Raw genomic sequence first — 24,112 nt, forward strand, 5'->3', positions numbered from 1 at the left:
CACACACACACACATATACACATATATATACACACACACACACACACACACACACACACATACATATATATATATATATATATATATATACACTGCTCAAAAGAATTAAAAGAACACTTTTTAATCAGAGTATATCATAAAGTCAATGAAACTTATGGGATATTAATCTGGTCAGTTAAGTAGCAGAGGGGGGTTGTTAATCAGTTTCAGCTGCTGTGGTGTTAATGAAATTAACAACAGATGCACTAGAGGGGCAACAATGAGATGACCCCCAAAACAGGAATGGTTTAACAGGTGGAGGCCACTGACATTTTTCCCTCCTCATCTTTTCTGACTGTTTCTTCACTAGTTTTGCATTTGGCTACAGTCAGTGTCACTACTGGTAGCATGAGGTGATACCTGGACCCTACAGAGGTTGCACAGGTAGTCCAACTTCTCCAGGATGGCACATCAATACGTGTCATTGCCAGAAGGTTTGCTGTGTCTCCCTGCACAGTCTCAAGGGCATGGAGGAGATTCTAGGAGACAAGCAGTTACTCTAGGAGAGCTGGAGAGGGCCATAGAAGGTCCATAACCCATCAGCAGGACCAGTATCTGCTCCTTTGGGCAAGGAGGAACAGGATGAGCACTGCCAGAGCCCTACAAAATGACCTCCAGCAGGCCACTGGTGTGAATGTCTCTGACCAAACAACCAGAAAGACTTCATGAGGGTGACCCAAGGGCCCCATGTCCTCTAATGGGCCCTGAGCTCACTGCCCAGCAGCATGCAGCTCGATTGGCATTTGCCATAGAATACCAGAATTGGCAGATGCACCACTGGTGCCCTGTGCCTTTTACAGATGAGAGCAGGTTCACCCTGAGCACGTGACAGAAGTGAAAGGGTCTGGAGAAGCCATGGAGAACATTATGCTGCCTGTAACATCATTCAGCATGAGCAGTTTGGTGGTGGGTTAATGATTGTCTGGGGAGGCATATCCATGGAGGGTCACACAGACCGCTACAGGCTTGACAAAGGCACCTTGGCTGCCATTAGGTATCAGGATGAAATCCTTGGACCCATTGTCAGACCCTATGCTGGTACAGTGGCTCCTGGTGCACGACAATTCCTGGCCTCATGTGGTGAGAGTATGCAGGCAGTTCCTGGAGGATGAAGGAATTGATACCATTGACTGGCCACCACACTTTCCTGACCTAAATCCAATAGAACACCTCTGGGACATTATGTTTTGGTCCATCCAATGCCACCAGGTTGCACCTCAGACTGTCCAGGAGCTCAGTGATGCCCTGGTCCAGATCTGGGAGGAGATCCCCACAACACCATCTGTCATCTCATTAGAAGCATACACCGATGTTGTCAGGCATGTATACAAGAACACAGGGGCCATACAAAGTGCTGCGTACAATTTGGAGTTGCTGCAATTTAAATTTTGGCAAAATGGACTAGCCTGCCACATCATTTTTCACTCTGATTTTTGGGGCGTCTTTGAATTCAGGGCTCTGTAGGTTGATCATTTTCATTTCCATCAAGCGATGTGGCATCCTTTCGTTCCTAACACATTACCCAGTCTATATCAGTATAGATATCCAGGAGGATTTCTTTTTCCCATTGAGATCTGATGTGTTTTCAAAGTGTTCCTTTAATTTTTTGAGCAGTTTATATATACACAGTATATATATATATATATATATATATATATATATATATATATATATATATATATATATATATATATATATATATATATATACATGTTGCATAGTTTACTGTCAAATAATGCAAAGAGTAAACAACACATGTTTTGTCCTTATTTGGGCTCATCAGGCGTACACACTCCACTGCTCCCCTTGTGGGGATCAAACCTCGGATGTCAATGTCAGAGACTTAGTCCCTTTACGCTGCGCCATGGTGTGTGGTTCATTTTTATTTGACAGCCTGTAGATCGGAGTAATTATATTCATTGCATTCGCAGTCTGAGTCCCGACCAGGCTGTATGGGTGGTTACCTACCAGGTAACACAAATAAGGGAGAAACACGTGTCGCGTACTCTTTGCTTCATTTGACAGTAAACTATGCAACATTCCATTGATCTTCTTCTCGCAACTGAAGAGGGCCGAATGGCAGACCAACCACATGCGTTACCTGGTAGGTAACCACCCATACAATCAGGTCGGGACTCTGACTACGAATGCAATGAATATATATTTCAGATGATTCTAAGTGGAGCCCTTTTAAAATCCCTCTTCATGGTCAAATTCCATACTTGCATGTCTTTGAAAACATTCCATAGTCCGAATATTAATGCACAAAACATGTATCACTAATGATAACCGGCGGACATGATATCAATGTGAGTGATGACTATGGCATCCTGCAAATCGAGACACAGAGGCCTACTTCCAATTTGAGGACTTTTCTAGAAGATACCCTGCTAATTTCTGCATGACACCGCATTACATTTCGCACTGTCGTGGTATTGTCATGAATTATGAATTGCACTTTTTTAATAAATTATATTTTTATATCTCTCTATTATAATAAAAAAACTCCTGGGACGAGATGAGACTTTTTAGCCTGGGACGAAACAGGACTTTTTCAGAGAGATACTTTCACGTCCCGCGAGACAAGACTTTCTGCCAAGAGATTTAACCATGCCCGGGGCAGAAAATAAAAGATAAAGAGTAGATGACAAAGTCAAACGTCGTAAAGAATTCAAAAACGTTGGCATGATACACATGAAGAAAAAGGTTAGAGATAATGAAAGTACTAAAATTCGAAAGTCTCAAAAAAATGATAGCAAAGATCGCATTAGCGCAAACAAATGAAAGTTATTACTCGGTGAAATAACGGAACATTGAAAAGAGATCGAATATATTGTTTGGCTTTAAACTTTAAGTCGGAGACGTGTAGATCGACTAATTCGTGTTGCCATCAGGGAAAAGTAGTCTTTCTTCTTAATGAAGAGGCCTATCTGTGAGAATTAAAAGATTGGTTGTTTGGTGAAAGTGAAATTCACATAAGCGAGCGGCAGAGACGGGAAGTGGCATGCGGGTAGCACAGGCCGGGTGGATTGGTGAGCGAAGTGAACAGGGGGCAAAGCCCCTTAGTTTTGATAAATTCCAGGTGTTATCTTGCAAACATTTAGCTGAATACTGTAAGGAGAAAATCTGGTGTATGTTAAAATTACTTTTATTAAATTTGCTCTCAACTTTATACAGTCCACACATAGCAGTAACAGCGTTTGACGTAACCATTGGTCAGCCCAAGGCCGCACTATCGTGCGATTGAACATACGTCCCATAACCGTAGAGGGCACATCCATCTTCTCACACCACATGCATTCTAAACAAAACCAATAGTGCTGCCAACATTATAACAAAATTCTATGTATTGTGACGGGGACGCCCCTTCAACAATTGATCCGGGGGAGCAGCCATGGGATGCACTCTACGTCCCCCAGAATGCATGGTGGCAGCCCTCCTGGGTTACATCGAGGCCACTGGTGTGGGACTCCAGGACTGAGACCTGTTGGGCTCCGTGGCCACCACCTGGAAGAGCTGCACAGCTTAATGAGCCTCTGTGGGCTGGAATGGCGCCTAATTCTGGGAGGGAAGCAAAAAGAACCTGCAGCCACTACTCAAGGGCCAGAGTCGGGTGGAAGGAGGACAAAGCTGTGGAGGAGTGGTGGAGGAAGAAGAGAGTGTTTTGTTACAAAAAAGAGATGCAGCGGGACTCATCAGACACCATCATGCTGTGCGTCTTTTGGCTTTGCAATGACCTTATGCTTCTGAGGACACTAAAATCAACACACACACACACACAGAGTCAAAATGAAAAACAGTACTGCTGAACCCACCATGGTTCACAGCCTCCACAACCTGCCTGAAGAAGGAGCCTCAGTTGCCTCAAAAGCTTGCATATCGTAAATCGCTCAGTTAGCCAATACAAGGTGTCATTTTGCTCGACTTCTCATTGCCTCGATTATCGAAATATTACATCAATGATTACTGTGCATTTAAAATAAAAAAACACCTTTGCCATCCATTAAATAATTGCAATGCATGTTGTCTCCAGGAGTTTCTCTTTGTTTTCTATAAGTTCCACTGCTCTCATGTTAATTTAGTAAATTCCATAAAACTGGTAATATCTATCATATATAGTGGTGCATATTTTAGAGATTGTCTTTATTTTAAAATTTTCATTTAAATAATAGTTAGGCCAGATAAGACCTCTGCATGCAAGCAGCCCCCCCTAGCTGAAATTCCAAAATAGGAAATGACGGGCCAGCTAGCCTGGGGGAATACAGGTGACCAAGAAGAAAGGGCATGAATGGGCCAGCAGCTTGACTGGACTGGACTGGGGGCTGAATCTGCCTGAGTGGAGTCACTGGGATCTCCACACCCACAGATTCTAGAGGCATGTCAGGGGCCAGTAGAAATGATAAAATTGAGGCCTGCATAGGTGTGTGGTGTCTCTGTCTCTCTCTGTCTTGCTGAACGAGTCAGAAGGCCATTCCATCCAAGGGTCCTGCCAGACCACATCAGATCAGAGGCCCATCAGCATACAAAGACAGAGAGCCGCCTGGTAGTCCAGGCAAGATGAACTGATTATTATCAGCCTCCAACACGTACATTTGTACTCTGCTTATATTTTGGGCAGAACGGCTACTGCTGAGCACAAGTGTTCATCGGCGAGTTTCGCCAAAGCGTTATTCGCCACAAAATTTGCTGTGTTCGCCCTTTTTCATCGAATTGTTTACTGATGATTCAGCCGGTCTAGGAGAACTTTTTTCCCCTGGCGCCCCATAATGCTTTGTGAGGCCAGAATGACATCCCCTGTAACAGCCAACATTAGATGGGATCGCCCTCAAAGACTCCGTGGGACTTACTTAACGGTAGAACAGATAAGTAAATAATGCAGGTGCTCAAAATGTTATTTTTATGCAACGTATTGAGCATAAATAACGAGTTGTTGCCAAATGTGCAGGTCGATCTTCGAGTTCCACATCAGTATAAGAGAAGGAGCTGTATGCCCATTTGTATGCATAATTAGCCACGTGGAGATAAAACACAAACGCTGAAGGAGCCTGACAAAAAACGCAGGAGACTATGAAATGATAGTAAAAACGAAAGATTTATTTCCATTTACAAGACGTTTCTATGTTTTTGATATAAGGAAAAGTGCAAAGCCTCAGCACAGACAGTTTGGAGATCCTTCAGCGCGACTTCTGATAACACAACAAGCCAGCGGCTCCAACCATGACCCGCCATTTTGAATTTTCCGCCTTTAAAAGACCTACGCATTTTTTCTAGCTGTTGACTACTATTTCAGAATTTCCACTTTCTTTGGATGAAATCTATGATTGTGCGTCTCTGACTGCATTCTTTTTTTTCTTTGATCTCACGGTGGTGCAGCGGTTGGCACTGCTGCCACGCAGTTCAGGTCACCTTTTGGCCCACAAGAAAAAGATGACTGCGCCATTATAATCCAATCAAATCTTGTTCAGTTAGTCCATCCCCATTGACTTCAATGCAGTTTGCCGAGATCGGGGAATATCGCAAACATTTCCGTGTTTTCGGGGAACTCACAGCAAAGCGAACTCAGCAAATGTTCACTCATCACTACTGAGCCACCCCAAGGAGCAGGAGTGGCACAACCGCTGAATGCCAAGGGATGGTGACCGGAGAAGTGATGTGAGGCATGTGGGCTCCCCTGTTGAATGCCAAGGGATGGTGGCGGGGTGGGGGGACATGAGATAGACTGAAGGGTGACTGTGCTGGCCGGTGGACGTCTCTTCTCGCTGAGGAGACCTTAAAGCTTGTAATGTTTTTAAAGTCCAGACAGTGATTTTAACCATTTATTTGCTGAATATAACCTCCAAACACGCACACATATTGTTTTTATGGATTATCTATTGACTGATTAATTAAATTCTGCACTGCACTCTTTGTGCGCTTTGTCTGAATAAAAGCGCTGTGCAGTTTTGCAGCAAAATTACAAAAGTGGGTTTGCAAAATTTGAATTGGTACTTAGCAAGTACTGCTATACACTGCATTGTGTTTTAATCTCAGATTTAAAGGACTTGTTAGGTGACCTCAATAGGAGGTCCGACAGACACCGAAGCTGCTGCCGCCTTTCAGCGTTCAGAGATGTTTTGCCCCAATGTCTGCTCTGCTCTGCTTCATATTAATTGTCATTATACACTCACCTAAAGGATTATTAGGACCACCACACTAATACGGTGTTTGACCGCCTTTCGCCTTCAGAACTGCCTTAATTCTACGTGGCATTGATTCAACAAGGTGCTGAAAGCATTCTTTAGAAATGTTGGCCCATATTGATAGGATAGCATCTTGCAGTTGATGGAGATTTGTGGGATGCACATCCAGGGCACGAAGCTCCTGTTCCACCACATCCCAAAGATGCTCTATTGGGTTGAGATCTGGTGACTGTGGTGGCCATTTTAGTACAGTGAACTCATTGCCATGTTCAAGAAACCAATTTGAAATGATTCGAGCTTTGTGACATGGTGCATTATCCTGCTGGAAGTAGCCATCAGAGGATGTGTACATGGTGGTCATGAAGGGATGGGCATGGTCAGAAACAATGCTCGGGTAGCCCGTCGTATTTAAACGATGCCCAATTGGCAGTAAGGGGCCTAAAGTGTGCCAAGAAAACATCCCCCACACCATTACACCACCGCCACCACCACCAGCCTGCACAGTGGTAACAAGGCATGATGGATCCATGTTCTCATTCTGTTTACGCCAAATTCTGACTCTACCATTTGAATGTCTCAACAGAAATTGAGACTCATCAGACCAGGCAACATATTTCCAGTCTTCAACTGTCCAATTTTGGTGAGCTCGTGCAAATTGTAGCCTCTTTTTCCTATTTGTAGTGGAGATGAGTGGTACCCGGTGGGGTCTTCTGCTGTTGTAGCCCATCCGCCTCAAGGTTGTGCGTGTTGTGGCTTCACAAATGCTTTGCTGCATACCTCGGTTGTAACGAGTGGTTATTTCAGTCAAAGTTGCTCTTCTATCAGCTTGAATCAGTCGGCCCATTCATTCTCCTCTGACCTCTAGCATCAACAAGGCATTTTTGCCCACAGGACTCCCGCATACTGGATGTTTTTCACTTTTCACACCATTCTTTGTAAACCCTAGAAATGGTTGTGCGTGAAAATCCCAGTAACTGAGCAGATTGTGAAATACTCAGACCGGCCCGTCTGGCACCAACAACCATGCCACGCTCCAAATTGCTTAAATCACCTTTCTTTGCCATTCTGACATTCAGTTTGGAGTTCAGGAGATTGTCTTGACCAGGACCACACCCCTAAATGCATTGAAGCAACTGCCACGTGATTGGCTGATTAGATAATTACATTTAATGAGAAATTGAACAGGTGTTCTTAATAATCCTTTAGGTGAGTGTATTAGCACCAGTAACAGCGCACTGCACGGTAAACACTTGACTTGATCATTTCTAATTTTCAGACTCTTTCTCTGTACGTTCATCACTCGTTTGCTCAGAGGTTGATGTGCTTGCTGCTTCCAGAGCAGATCTCCTTTTCTCCACCCTAGCGGTTGCTTCTTCTCTTCTTCTGTTGTCATCTTTTCGCGTTAAAACTGATGAAGTCAGTGCTTGTGTTGCAATTTCTTAGTACATTTTCTTTAATTCTTCACTTAAGCTGGCACTTAAGTCTTCAATCTGCCTCAAGAATGATTTAAGATATGAAGAGGTAGAGAAAGTGACGGTGAAGGTGGTAGGGAATGAGTATGGCGATTGTACGCATGTGCCACCCTGCTGGCCGCTGCCAAGAGTTGATTCTACGATAAAATAAAATAAAAATAAAAACAGGAATAACCTTGGAGGTCAATCATCACTACAAAATCAGACAGTAGATGTCATGTAGTATATGTGTACCGCATCATTTCAGGTCAATACTTCAAAAGGTTTGCGAGCGACAGGTGATTTAAAATCCTGAGCAGACAATCGGATAGCATATCATAGAAGAAGATAAGATGAAGAGAGCGAAGTCCTCAGCTAAAAGGTAAATTATTAGAAAAAACATGAGCATTTAAAGTGATGGCAGCTATACAATCTTTTCTAAATTTATTTTAAATGTTAATCTAATCTAACGCCACTGTGATTTTTATGAATGCAGAATAAAGTTACTATATATCCCCATCAACAGTATTACGTTTTTAAACCAAAAATCACCTCCATCAACACTAGTGCTTTCACATCATTTACAAAAGAATCTCCGTTCACACTAAAACAAGCAAAAATAAAGAGGACGTTGATGACATACTGGGAAAGCACACCAGCAGAAAAAAAGAAATCCTCGAAGGGACTGTAATGCCTCGAAAAACTACAGCGACCGGCAAATTATTTGCCTTTTGTACGTACGTAGCGTTCAAATCATACGTAGCGCAATTTAGACACATACAGGTAAGGAACACAACAAGCGGCTCCTCTGCTTCCACTATATTCGATTACAGTTCTGTGGTGGGCTGGCGCTCTGCCCAGGGTTAGTTTCCTGCTTTGTGCCCTGTGTTGGGTGGGATTGGCTCCAGCGCATACCTGTGACCCTGTAGTTAGGATATAGCGGGTTGGATAATGGATGGATGGATTACGGTTTTCTTCTGTGAAAGGTGAACAATCACAGAATGAGGCGCTGTCATGAGTAGATCCAATCAGGGAAAGGCTAGATAATAATCACAAACCAATCAGATTGCAATTAGAGTCCCTACATTTTCACCCTTCCTCACTGCAATGTCAACCCGGCGTTTTCAGAAGTATACGGCTCTGGAGGGCGTTTTCAAAGGATTTTCAGAGGTCAAAATGTTGGAGAAGTGCGGACAAAGACTTTTCAGTCTTTCAAGACTAAAGACAAACATGTCATCGTGTGGTGTAGCCAGAGAAGAAGAAGACGGCCAGCTTTTTCTCGCTCTCAGCAGCCCCTGGCCCCAAGAGTTTGGGAGTACCAGCAGGCTGAGCTCAATGAAAAGGCAGGCCTGCCATTCTTCTTCTTCTTTTCCTATCATGTAATCGGCCTCTGCAAGTTGCTTTACTGCCAGCAGATGCTGCCGCTGTTCGTGTCCTGTCAACTATGGCGCACACTCACATTGCCACTTGCTGTGAAAAGGACCCAAAGCCCAATTACATGGCCGATGTAGTCTGCACATCCAGTTTGTTGTTTGTGTTACACGTATCACGTCATAAGTGCTTGATTAAGATGAAGATCAGGGACCAAGGCCACATGGTTCACAAGTTGTGTGTGACAGATGGACAACTCTCAGCATTATCTATCTATATATCTATATATATATATCTATATATCTATATATCTATATATATATATATATCTATATATATATATATCTATATATATATCTATATATATATATATATATATATATATATATATATATATATATATATATATATCTATATATATATATATATATATATATATATATCTCTATATATATATATATATATATATATATATATATATATATATATACAGTGGTGTGAGAAAAAATATTTGCCCCTTCCTGATTTCTTATTCTTTTGCATGTTTGTCACACAAAATGTTTCTGATCATCAAACACATTTAACCATTAGTCAAATATAACACAAGTAAACACAAAATGCAGTTTTTAAATGATGGTTTTATTATTTAGGAGAAAAAATCCAAACCTACATGGCCCTGTGTGAAAAAGTAATTGCCCCTTGTTAAAAAATAACCTAACTGTGGTGTATCACACCTGAGTTCAATTTCTGTAGCCACCCCAGGCCTGATTACTGCCACACCTGTTTCAATCAAGAAATCACTTAAATAGGAGCTGCCTGACACAGAGAAGTAGACCAAAAGCACCTCAAAAGCTAGACATCATGCCAAGATCCAAAGAAATTCAGGAACAAATGAGAACAGAAGTAATTGAGATCTATCAGTCTGGTAAAGGTTATAAAGCCATTTCTAAAGCTTTGGGACTCCAGCGAACCACAGTGAGAGCCATTATCCACAAATGGCAAAAACATGGAACAGTGGTGAACCTTCCCAGGAGTGGCCGGCCGACCAAAATTACCCCAAGAGCGCAGAGACGACTCATCCGAGAGGTCACAAAGACCCCAGGACAACGTCTAAAGAACTGCAGGCCTCACTTGCCTCAATTAAGGTCAGTGTTCACAACTCCACCATAACAAAGAGACTGGGCAAAACGGCCTGCATGGCAGATTTCCAAGACGCAAACCACTGTTAAGAAAAAGAACATTAGGGCTCGTCTCAATTTTGCTAAGAAACATCTCAATGATTGCCAAGACTTTTGGGAAAATACCTTGTGGACTGATGAGACAAAAGTTGAACTTTTGGAAGGCAAATGTCCCGTTACATCTGGCGTAAAAGGAACACAGCATTTCAGAAAAAGAACATCATACCAACAGTAAAATATGGTGGTGGTAGTGTGATGGTCTGGGGTTGTTTTGCTGCTTCAGGACCTGGAAGGCTTGCTGTGATAGATGGAACCATGAATTCTACTGTCTACCAAAAATCCTGAAGGAGAATGTCCGCCATCTGTTCGTCAACTCAAGCTGAAGCGATCTTGGGTGCTGCAACAGGACAATGACCCAAAACACACCAGCAAATCCACCTCTGAATGGCTGAAGAAAAACAAAATGAAGACTTTGGAGTGGCCTAGTCAAAGTCCTGACCTGAATCCAATTGAGATGCTATGGCATGACCTTAAAAAGGCGGTTCATGCTAGAAAACCCTCAAATAAAGCTGAATTACAACAATTCTGCAAAGATGAGTGGGCCAAAATTCCTCCAGAGCGCTGTAAAAGACTCATTGCAAGTTATCGCAAACGCTTGATTGCAGTTATTGCTGCTAAGGGTGGCCCAACCAGTTATTAGGTTCAGGGGCAATTACTTTTTCACACAGGGCCATGTAGGTTTGGATTTTTTCTCCCTAAATAATAAAACCATCATTTAAAAACTGCATTTTGTGTTTACTTGTGTTATATTTGACTAATGGTTAAATGTGTTTGATGATCAGAAACATTTTGTGTGACAAACATGCAAAAGAATAAGAAATCAGGAAGGGGGCAAATAGTTTTTCACACCACTGTATATGTATATATATATATATATATATATATATATATATATATATATATATATATATACATATACACACACTAGGCTGACCCGCCTTTTAAGGCGACCGACTTTTAAGTTGACCACTTCTTAAGGTAATTCAATATGTAGATCAATTTGATATTTTATACAAACTCATTCATTTGGTTATATTGCATTTGAGCGGTATTACTTTAATACTCGTAGTTTTTGTTATTTTGTGATGAAATTTAAACTTTTTTTCTATATTGAGGTTGCCCTTTTGAACCCCCCTGATATTTACTACGCGGTGAGGCATTTGTACTCCATCAACATTAATTATTTCCAGAGACATAATTTTGTCTATTTTTCCAGCGCATCATGCACAAAAGCAAGAGAACGATGGGAGCACCAGAACTCTGCTCACATCATGTTGCTTCGCACCGCAAGCTGCAAGTAGTAAGTCTGTGATAAGCGGAATACCGCACGCTTTCCACTCACGGACGGAAGGACAATCCCAACCGCTTATATAGTAAGAAAGAAGAAGAAGATATCGCACAGTCTGGAGTAGAAAATCATCTTTTACCTGGAAAACGAAACTACAAATCCCATCGTGCACTGCAAAATGGACGGGGCGTGTGTGAAACTCCGCGCCTGCGTAGCACTGACGGAAGGACAATCCCGACCGCTTTTATATAGAAGGATATATATATGTCTATATACTCGTGTATATATATATATATCTATATATATATATCTATATATATATATATATATATATATATATATATAGTATATATATATATATCTATATATATATATATATATATATATATATATATATATATATATATATATATATATATATATATATCTCTATATATCTATATATATATATATCTCTATATCTATATCTATATATATATATATATATATAGAAAGATAGCTAGCTATATATATGACACAGTATTTGAAACAATTTGAATACAAGACACGTGCGTAAACACCTAAATAATCAGATTGTGATTCAGAACTAAGAATGCATATATATATATATATATATATATATATATATATATATATATATATATATATATATATCTCTAGACACTTAAAAGACCCGTGAGACTAGAGAGATTTGCCACGGAGCATCTCGTGGGCACCTTAAACATGAGACTTTGTGCCAAGAGATTGACCCAGGACCGTCTCGTGATGATGTGGAACATGAGATTCTTGCAAGATACGCCCTACTTAGAATCAATATCAAATAAGACTTCAGACAGCAAAACACTCATTCGTGTACACTAAGGCTTTGAGCAAACACAGATTCAGGGCTCACAGCGCATATAAAGCGTATAAGGACAATATGTTATAAATGAAACAGACGACAAAGCGAAGAAGAAAGCAGCGCGGAGAAAAGAGACTCAAAAGCGTTGGAGAGACAAAAAAGATAAAAATTTAACCTAGGGGCACATTCAGAAAATAAGGAAAGTAATTATCAGCCCAGAACAAGTGGAATTGGAAAAAAAAAAAAAAAAGGGAAGTCCAATCTGGATGTTGGCTCTAAACACATGCAGAGCAGGTTAGAGATTATGAAAGTAGGAAAATTAGAAAGTATAAAAGAAAAGAAAGTAAAGATCACAGTAGTGCAAACAAACGGAAATTATTACTCAAAAAAGGGAAAGTAATCACCATGGACCAAGTGTCATTGAAACAAAAGCAGGACAAAGTGAGGACAGAAATAAAAGACAAAGAGTAGAAAACAAAGTTAAAAAACAAGGGGGACAAACACATTAGAGAAAATGAAAACTGGAATTCAAAAGACTTATAGAAACACATGCAGAGCAAGACGCAGAATATGAAAGCAGAAATAAACAAAAGTGCCAAAAAAAAGAAAGTAAAGATCGCATTAGCACAAAAAAAGAGAAATTATTACTCGGAGAAATAACGAAAAGGTGAATAGAGATCGAATATATGGACACAGGTGATATGTCAGAAGTATGTAAATATTGTAAGGCTTTGAAGTTTAAGTCAGAGAATTTCAAAAACGGAGTTTACCTCACATGCATTAATTGGTTACTTTACAAAAAAAAAAATAATGAACTGCTGATGATGAAGATCGTTTTGTCTGTGCTGAAATTCCAAACAGAGAAACGGATCCTGAATTACGGTACAAAGTCATTAAACACGTCTCGCTGACCTCATTAAAAAGATTCAGCACATTGAGACTCGAAAGATTCCAAATATTGCTTTTACAGAGGTTACTGAAATAAAAGTGAAACTAATGAAATAGCAGCAATTCAAACAAAAAAAAAGTGTGTATCCGGGAAAACAAAAACGGGGGTTGGCGACCAAGCGAACAGGGGGTGAAGCCCCCTAGTGTATGTGTATATATATATATATATATATATATATATATATATATATATATATATATATATACACATACACACACTATGCTGCTGCCTCACAGTAAGGAGGCCTGGGTTCGCTTCCCGGGTCCTCCCTGCATGGAGTTTGCATGTTCTCCCTGTGTCTGCGTGGGTTTCCTCACACAGTCCAAAGACATGCAGGTAAAATTGTACTGTGTGTGCTTGGTGTGTGGGTGTGTGTGTGTGTGGGTTTGTTTCCTGCCTTGCGCACTGTGTTGGCTGGGATTGGCTCCAGCAGACCCCCTTGACCCTGTGTTAGGATATAGCGGGTTGGACATTGACTGACTGACTGACTTATATATATATATGTCTCTCTATTATAAAAGAAAATCTTGAGACGAGACTATTGCCAAGAGATTTTTTCAAGTCCTGCCCTCCTCTCAACCATTTCCGGTCAAAGGCTAACGCCCGTGGCCCTCTCACCTCTCATTGGTGTGAATGCTTTTCTCAGACACAGTTCCTGCGCTCTCAGGTCTTATGAATTTTTACGTTTTCCTCACTTTAAGTTCCCAATTAAACAAAGGAGATGTATTATGTCCAAACCTTATTGATGAATTTCATCCTGAAGGGTTATCAACAGAAGAAATGAGTGCACGAGCAATCCTAGCACCGAGAAACGATGACGTCAAACGAATTAACACGAATATTGTTGATCGGTTACACGGCAAATTGGTTAAATGCGTATCAATAGACTGTGCTGAAACAGTTGGTGGTGATGGTGCGGAAGATGAAAACATCAACTTACAATATCATGTAGAATATCTACAACCGTTAACACCATCTGGTCTTCCACTGGCCAAATTACTGTTGAAAGAAGGACGTATCGTAATCTTAATGAGTAATTTCTGTCCGAGTGACGGGCTATGCAGTAGGACAAGATTAGTTGTATTCAAAATTGGTCGAACAATTCTGACATGTAAAATTTGAACAGGCGACAAGAAAGGTCATGTAGTACATCTTCAGGGAATAACATGAGACACCAAAGGAGATCTTGATATGCCATTCATATTAAAACATTTACAGTTTCCCGGTAGAATAGCTTTTGCTATGACAATTAACAAATCACAGGGACAAACATTCGAAAAAGGCGGTTTATTTAATAGAGATAAAGAAACAATATTCAACCACGGGCAGTTACATGTTGCGTTGTCAAGTCTAAACATGGAATCAAAATTCAATGCGATATTAATGAAAAGCTAATTCCAAAGATTGTTTTTAATGAAGTTTTGCAGTAAAAGTTTAAAAAGTATTTGCGTGTTAATTTCAAAGACAAGCAGAATGAAAACATATAACGCAACGAATACCTCTAACAGAACATGAAACAGTTTTTTTTCAATTTATTACGTTTTACTATTTTTTACTCTGGTCAATTTACTTGCTTTAATGTAAAATAGTTAGTTCTATCATGCATATGTAACAATTCCCATGAAAATAGCAATCTGTTTAAATTTTACATCTGCTTCCCCATACGTGAGCGGCAGATCCGCGAAGTGGCTAGTGCGGAGCGCCTGCCTGGGGGTTGGCAAGCAAAGCGAGCAGGGGGCAGAGCCCCCTAGTGTAATAATAAAATGCACTACTAACAATGTTTGTGATGCACCATCTGTTGGAATAACTTATGTAATGCATACAGTATGTCTTTGTTAAATGTAATTTGATACACATGGGTCTAACTACAGCCTGCAATAAGTATAATGTAGGTTATGTAATGTCCACAACATCACAGAACGCCCACAATGCCAGTCACAAAATGCCCTCTAAGTCAGATAAGATTAAGGTTGTGGGATGGTTAATAACAGTGTAACCGGGCAGTCGATGGGCATTTCGTGACTAACTGCGTGATGGTGGGGCGTTATGCGACTCGCCTCACAGGTATTACGGGTTGCAATTACGTTCTGCTGTGATTTGGTAAGGGACTTGTAAGAGCGGTGTTAATGTTTGTGATGCACCATCTGTTGGAATGACAGAGACATAACAACCAGACAGACACACGGTTACACAGACACGTATCCTTTTATTAAAATAGATTACAAGCAGAACGCTTGTCCAGCATTAAACTGACCACTTCTGGCTGTGAATTATCTTAAGGGATCGCCACACTTCTGGCTGTCCAATTATTACTATAATTAGAAGAATTCTGTCACTACTTCTCCAGCACACTGACTGTCCTCGAATGGCGTGTTTTATAAGGGCTCCCATGAGTCTCACTCGGTTAATTCTTACTATTATGGGAAGTTAGAATACTGTCACTTATATGTCCAGCAGAATTCTGAAAAAAATCATCTCGCCATTTGTAAAGCACTCATTACCTCCAAGCTGCATGCTGTCTAGTATTACGATTTAGGTCACAGCTTGTCCAAACACTTCTTTCTGGTTCATGCAGGGCCTGTCTGTCCAGCGTGTACAATAAGCTGGAATATCGTAGCTGCTTATTCACCAGTAAGCTGAACTGGTAGTCCAAGGACTCACTCAGCCCCTAATGATCCACTGTTAACGATTTACTTCAGAACACCTCTGCTGCTTTTCGACCATTTCTTACTAAACAGTCTTCTATGTATTCACACAGCAGCAAACTGTCCAATCCTGGCTAAAAATGCCACTCCTACATTCCCAGTATCGGGTTTTTTTAAGTTGTTCTCAGCTTAATAACAATCTGAACAGTTCCTGGGTGATCTAACATTTGCTCTTTTAAACTTAAAATGAAGCAACACAGTCCTACATAACCGCCACCTCCCCAACCCCAACCCATAATTCCACAACTACTTACCCAGCAGTAGATTGACAAGAACCTCCTGACCCGCAAGCGTGCTGCTCTTGGTCAAGCAAAGCAGGGTGCCTCCAATCCATGGGATGGCGTGCCCGGTGATGGCCAGCAGGGTGACCATGGAGCGGACGCTGCCCCAGGAGGAGGTGTTGTAAGCGCAGACCCCAAGGCGCTTTGACATGCAGATATCAATGGCAAGCAGGGAGTTGAAGGCGATCCCCTTGAAGGAGGGATTCAGCTGCATGCAGTCCTCTTCGGGCAGCTGAGAGGACTCCCTCCGGTCCTTGACCCCGTCGCCTGGAGCGGGGCACTCGTGCTGGCCCTGCGACGCTTTGGGTCCACTCTGACGGCGCGAGGCGCTTCGGACTTCAGCGTTGCCCCGCAGGGGTTGGTTCAAAGACATGAATTCGGGTCTGTTAAGGACGTTGTTCCTGTCCCTAGTTCGGGATCTACTTTGGTGTGCCGGCATTTTGCCTGTTAGTCGTTATTGGACGAGTTTTTCTTTCTTTCTTTTTATGCTTTCCTCCAAAAGCACACATAGAGATATCCCGTTTCTCGGAAGATGTTTATTTTTTGCCCAGCGCCTCCAGTCCCGCTGATAAAATTAGAAACCCAGCCGACCGCACGCGCATGCTGTTTACTCTGCTGCGGCAGACAAACCGTATTATTAAAGACTGACAGATGGATTAACCAATCGCTTATCAGAGGCGCAAGTAGCCAGCCAATAGAAACGCAAAACGGCAGACCTTTAATAGGTCAATATGGAATACGTTCGTGCAGCGCTTACTCGTAGCAGATGACCGCAGATTTTAAATCTTATTGGTTGCTCTTAGTCGGTTGTAAAAACGACACAGATTTTGCCCAGCGTGCCCCCAAATAATTTCCACTTTTCATAAATAAACCAGAAAGATAATATCGGCTTTTTTGTTCGTATTTTAAAGCCACTTTCGTTTTAAAGCATCAACGAATACAGTCCTTTCTTGGATACACGTTTGGGAACAGATTCTTTCAACTTCTGTGGAAATTAAATATTAAAATTATGGGGGTTTCATTTGAATTTATTTTTGTTAAGTTTGATTTGATTGTATGGAACCTTGCGTGCTTTTAATAAATTCAATAAAAAATAAAAAATATCCTTTTAAATATGGTAACATTTCAGAAATTAGTCTATTCAATTATGTATCCATGTTCATCTTCTGCATTCGTAGTCTTTACTTAACTACATAAATTGAGCAATCGAACTTTAATATAGCGTTATTTACAGACGATGAAATCAATTCATCTTGGGGCAATTGGAACTCCGATCGAACCGAACAGGGGATAAAATTGAAGTTCTGGTAAATAAGAAAAAAACGAGAATCACTTCGAATAAGAATTCGCATTCAGTAAAACTTTTCAGGGAACAAGAAATCCAGACCGTAATTTGCTCAGGACATGACAGCTAAAATCGCAGAACCTCAATCAAAATGAGGAATGAACGCCAGACTTTGAAAGTAACTGGCGACACAATCAGAGCATTAAAGTTTTAAGACATTAATAGAATAGAAATAGACCAACTCGCTCAGCTTCAAAATACCCCGTGTTAAGAGATAAGCTCTAATGCCGTAGCAGCAGGTGCTGTTCATGCACAGCAATCTAAGGACTCGCCCATATCTCGGCTGTCAATGCATATTATGGGACGAGCACCCTGCTTGGCGCTGCATGCAGGACCAGAGTGCCGAGCTCAACTCTTGGCTAGGTTGGCATGTTCTGCACGTGGGCTCTATACGGCTTTTGCGGTTTGCCCCTCCATTCAAATGAGTTTCAGGTAAGATTCATTGGGTTCTCTAGCCTGGAATAGCCTACGTGAGGTCGGGAAATGAATGAATGAATGAATGAATGAATTTTATGTGGTTAGTGTTTATTTCTTTGAAGGGTGGCGAAGTGGTTAAGACTGCTGCTACCTAACTCCAGGAATCCATGTTTGGAACCAGACCTCAAGAATTAACCGTATGGATTGTTAATGCGGGAAATAAATCGAACAGAACTGCGAAACTTGATGTGTCGTTGTGTCGAATCATACGAGTTTTAAAAATAATGGAGAACGAATTGTTGCGATCCGCCAGAGGGGACATTTTTCATTTTTACTATTTTGGGACTGAACAACTTATTAATGTGCATGGAATCAGAGGCGGCCGTCGGAGTTAAACCTCAGCTTCAGGCTCAAGGAGCACGACGAGCACGAATTTGTCATGCCTCGTGTAGTTCGCTATTATCATGAACAGATTACAATATTAATATATTTTCATGGATGTGCATCATGTTTATATAGTGTATATTTAAATATTATAAATCTATAAATATATGCATAAACCTTTTACAATGCATGAATGATATGGTAAACCATTATTTATTAATGTCATTTACGGGCACGGTGGCTCAGTGGTTAGCACGGCTGCTTCACAGGCTCAGTGTCCAGTTGTCTGTGTGTACATGGAGGTACAGTATATAATATACATTTCAATATTACATATAGCATATCTTTCATATATTTTTAAAAACTGCATATGCACACAACTAAATTTATAAATGATATAGTAAACCAAGTTTTTATTCATATAATTTATATGCTTGGGGCATAGTGGCTCAGTGCTTAGCACATCTTCCTGGCATGTTCCGTGCCTATATTACTTATTACAATATTTTATTAACTTATACATGTATGCACAAACCTATTAAAATATAAGCCATATTTTTTTATTTTTATAATTTACATGCTTAAGGGCATGGTGGCTCAGTGGTTAACACGCCTGCCTCACAGGTCCCAGGTCCAGTTGTTGTGTGTCATTTCTTTCAATATTATATATATTTATAAATATATACACAATCCTATTAAAATGTAAACCAATTTTTTTCATATAATTTACATGTATGGGCATGGTGGCAGCACACCTGCCTCATGTTTTGTGTCTATATTTACATGGATGCACAGTATATTTATTTTAATATTATATTTATTTATAAATATATGTACAATTCTATTACAATATAAACCATTTTTTTAATTTATAGAATTTTCATACTTAACAGCATAGTGGCTCAGTGGCTAGCACATGTTCCATGTCTATGTTTACATGGTTGAACAGTATATATATATATATATATATATATATATATATATATATATATATATACTGTACAGTATATTTATTTATTTCAATATTATATATATATATTTATAAATATATGCACAGTCCTATTAAAATGTAAAATTTTATAATTTATATAATTTAGATACTTAAGAGGGTGGCTCAGTGGCTAGCCCCACATATTCTGTGTCTATATTTACATCGCTATACAGTATACAGTATATATATATATATATATATATATACTCATATTTATTTCATATCATATGTATTTCCAAAATATGCACAAAACTATTAAAATGTAAACCAATTGTTTTTACAAATATTGGGCTTTTTGGCTCAATGATAAGCACAGCTGCATCACGAGGCCTCAGTCCAGTTTTTGTATATGTGTTTATATATATAGTGTTTATTTTAATAATACGTCAATTTTTAAGTATATGCACACGCCTATTGCAATGAATAAATAATAAATTACAATTCATATCATTTACATGCCTATATACTGGTATGACCTGCTAATAATTTAAACGGTTCTCATCAGTGTAACTGTGATGCAAACCAGCTTCCTGGAAAGCATCTACATGAATACCATGGATGGATGCCAACTCAATTTATTTGCAGAGTTTGGTGAAACGAAAAAGGTTCCAAACGAACGCTTTACAAATAAAATGTGAAAAATATATAAATAAAAACATGCAATCTAAGCACTAATTAATAGATTTGATATATATTTTATAGATTTGACGTTCCTAATCAGGAGGCGCAGTGTGGCGTCGGGATCTCTCAGGACGGTGGCTCTGAGTGACGCGCCCGGCTGCTAAGCGGTGCAAGACGATGAATTTCAGCAACGTCTGGAATTCCTAAGAAAATGTTTTGAGAATTTCTATTTTTATTTCAGCAGGGACAGCGCCTCATCAAAGCTAATGTTTTACCCGTCTTCTCGGGAGGCTTCACATTCTCCTGTTTCCCTCTGCAATGCTATGCTCGCCTGTGGCATCACAAGAATTCCTCTTTCCTGACATTTTAGTCCTTAGAGGAGTTCTCCATGGTGCTTAAATTGCGCAGCGCTGCTAAAAAGACTAAGAAATACATTCCGGAGTACTAAAAATTCTCCTTGAGCGTTTGAATAATCAGACAACGCAGTTGGCATTACCTAAAGGCTACAGCTATTAATATAAAAAGACACTATATATTGTAAAATATGGGAAGTGCTATGCAATATAGCAAGTACAACGTTTTTGTTTTTACGCTAAGCAATAAAAGCACCTATTCTCTCGTTTCCCAAAGACATGCATCGGCTAAATGTGTCGCTTCTCAAATTAAGTTTAAGATTGTAACTGCGATAGAAATAGAAGATAACGATGTGACTTCTCATAAGTTATTACATGCATACAGTCCCATCTTCTAGTCCTCAAATACTTAAAGTCACTTGGTTTGGGCAAAAAAGCTCCTCAGTAAAGGCTCTCACAAGTGAAAGGCATGAGCGGTACCTGCGGAGTTCTGAGCGAACGGCAGCACAAGCCAAACATAGCTGACATAGTTGGAGAGATCAGACAAGCGCGTAGAAGAACACCTCCTAAAATATATACATGCATTCGAAAGTATAAGACTTTATGGATAGATATATATGATAAGCACTGTATGATAGATAGATAGATAGATAGATAGATAGATAGATAGATAGATAGAAATGAAGACACTATATAATTAATAGATAGATAGAAATGAAGGCACTATATAATTGATAGATAGATAGAAATGAAAGTCACTATATAGTAGATAGATAGAAATGAAAGTCACTATATAGTAGATAGATAGAAATGAAAGCACTATATAATTGATAGATAGATAGATAGAAATGAAAGTCACTATATAATAGATAGATAGAAATGAAGGCACTATATAATAGACAGATAGATAGATAGATAGATAGTGTGGAAACCGTACCCCCAACACAGTCAGACCGACACCAGGATGTATAAAACACGCTATTTATTTTTCCTTTACTGCACCACGCCTTCTCTCATCAACTCTTTCCTTTCTTCTTCTTTCACCAACTCTTTCCTTTCTTCTTCTTCTTTCTTTCTCTCTCTTTCTCTTGGACCTCCTCCTCCTCCTCACAAGCTTCGTCTCCTTCCTCCCAACTCTGGCTCTCCGTCTGGAAGGAGGCGGCTCCTTTTATCAGAACCCGGATGAGTCCCAGGTGCTCCCCTTGACGTCACTTCCTGGTGTGGCGGAAGTGTCAGGAAAGCCCCTGGAAGCACTCCGGGTCGTCTTAGAACCGTTTCCGGGAGCACTTCCTGGTATGGCGGAAATGTTGCCCTCCAGGACTCCCCAACTGACCGGGCGCCCCCTGGCGGTGGCCACATCCTCACACGGGCATCCCAGCTCCGTCTCTGTGGCCCCCAAATAGACCCGGGCGGCTGCCCTCTCATGGCTGAGGAGAAGTATTGTCCCCGTTGGGGACTGTCCAGGCGTCCCGGCCGGGCAGTGTCCCCGTACATCTCTGACAATAGATATAAATGAAAGTCACTATATAATAGATAGATAGATAGATAGATATGAAAGAGCCGTGTAACCAAATGTATCTCTTATGTTGTAAGTATCCAAATCAGTAAATACAAATAGAGAGAAAAGAAAGGCACTATATAACTGATAGATGTGATAGTCCGTTGCATGGTGTATTCATGCCTATTGCACAGGGTCACCAGGAATCACCAAGCTACCAACATGATCTGGAGGTCCTTAGGGATGTGTAAGGACAACAGGTGGGTCTGGAGGAAAGCCTGTGGAGACACAGTAAAGGAAAATGTATGAAGTCCACTCGGTCCACCAGCAGGCACAGGAGTGGAAGGACGATGCAGCAATCACGAGGTGCACCCTTATAAAGAGCGCTGGGCTGCTTCCACGTATAGCTTTGCTTGACAAAGTGCCATTTCAATTCGCACATAATGGAATAATGGAATTTTATTGGGCTAAAATTAAACTTTGACATGGTTGCGTCACCCTCAGAAATATTCTTGGGGTGTGTTATTATTACACAGCTAACCTAAATTGACTTTACTCAATATTTGCATGTTTTTAGGCTCTGCGCATTTATTTTTTGTAAATCTGAATCAAATCTCTTCCGCCCACTGCACTTCAGGTCCCAATCCAGGTGGTTCGGCGTGTGGTGGGTGCAGTAATGTGCTATCAGCTATCAGCTCCCAACCTTGTGTCACAGTTAAATATTTACAGTACCCTCCATAATGTCTGGGATAAAGTCACATTTTCCTTGATTTCTTTCCCCCTCTGCTCCACAGTTTAAAATTACTAATCAGACAATTCAGACATGACGATGCAAGTTACAGACATTTCATCACACAATATTTTTTCTACACAGTCCCCCCATTTCAGGGCACCTTAATGTTTTGTACATTTGATGTCACAGGTGTTTGTGATTCCTCAGGCGAGTTTCATGGCTTCATAAAATACCTTGGCCTGCTTCTACCCTTTGGGGTCTGGAGATGCCATTGGTCAACATGAGCTGTGCCAATGAAAGTCAAAGAAGCCAATATGAGACTGGAGAACAAGAATCAAACCATTCAAGACATCGGTAAAACCTTAGGATGAACTAAATGAACTATCTGGAATATCGTGGAGAAGAAAGAACACACTGGTGAGCTCAGTAATCACAAAGGGGCTGGTGGGCAAAGGAAGACCTCCGCTGCTGACGACAGAAGAATCCTCACAATGGTCAAGAAAAGCCCCAAATGCCTGTCTGACAGATCAGAAACAGACTTCAGGGGGCTGATGTGTGTGTGTCAGAGAGGACTATCAGCAGAAGACTTCATGATCAGAAGCACAGAGGCCACAATGCAAGATGGAAACCATGAAAACAGGATGGCCACATTTGCAATTTGCAACTTCAAAGAGCCTGCAGAATTCTGGGAAAAAGATCTTGTGGACAGAAAAAGACGATCCTGAACCAGAGTGAGGGCAAGAACAAAGTGTGGAGACAAGAAGGAACTGTTGAAGATCCAAAGCAGACCACCTCATCTGTTAAACATGGCGGTGCTGGGGGTGTTATGGCTTGGGCATGGATGGCTGCCACAGGTCCTGGCACACTTCTCTGCATTGATGATGGCACTGCTGATGGCACAATGAATTCTGAGGTGTGTAGAAGCATCTGAGTAAAAGCTGGCACTTCATCCTCCAACAAGATAATGAGCCAAACATACTGCTGGGGCAACCAGGGGTTTATCAAAGGTAGAAAATGGAAATGAGCAGGCCTTCCATAAGCTAAATAGGAAACGTTAAGGGGACAAGCCCCCCGAAATAAGCAGGAGCTGAAGATGGCTGCATTAGAGGCTTGGCAGAACATCACCAGAGAAACCCTCATCACCTGGTGATGTCTGTGAATCGCAGACTAAAAAGCTGTCATTGCATGTGAGGGACATGTGACAAAGGACTAAATATGACAACGGCTTTAACAGACCTGCCATTGCTGTGTGCCAAACATTATGGTGTCACCCTGAAATGGGGGGACTGTGTAGAAAAAGTGTTGTGTGACCAAAATATCCACAAATCCCCTGAAATGAAAGTTTACAATGGACACTTTATTCAAATCAGAATTGTTGGATTTATAATTTTAAACAATGGAGCAGAGGGGGGAAATCAAAGAAAACTG

At 40.7% G+C, this 24,112-nt stretch overlaps 2 protein-coding genes across 2 annotated transcripts in view; one reads left to right on the forward strand and one right to left on the reverse strand.

The window, feature by feature from the left end:
• LOC120536049 (inactive phospholipid phosphatase 7) overlaps positions 1–16,966 on the reverse strand; it is a 37,987-nt gene extending 21,021 nt beyond the window's left edge. Inside the window, exon 1 of the mRNA XM_039764386.1 lies at positions 16,316–16,966. Within this exon, the coding sequence (XP_039620320.1) occupies positions 16,316–16,781 (466 nt within the window). The 5' untranslated portion in view covers positions 16,782–16,966. The remainder of the gene's footprint in view (positions 1–16,315) is intronic.
• A 1,061-nt stretch (positions 16,967–18,027) lies between these two features.
• Positions 18,028–24,112, forward strand: part of fam78ab (family with sequence similarity 78 member Ab) — a 37,548-nt gene continuing 31,463 nt past the window's right edge. The window contains exon 1 of the mRNA XM_039764389.1: positions 18,028–18,119. Coding sequence (XP_039620323.1) covers positions 18,109–18,119 — 11 coding nt within the window. The 5' untranslated portion in view covers positions 18,028–18,108. The remainder of the gene's footprint in view (positions 18,120–24,112) is intronic.

The sequence above is a fragment of the Polypterus senegalus genome, chromosome 9 (assembly GCF_016835505.1).
Source record: "Polypterus senegalus isolate Bchr_013 chromosome 9, ASM1683550v1, whole genome shotgun sequence".
NCBI classification, from domain to species: Eukaryota; Metazoa; Chordata; class Cladistia; order Polypteriformes; family Polypteridae; genus Polypterus; species Polypterus senegalus.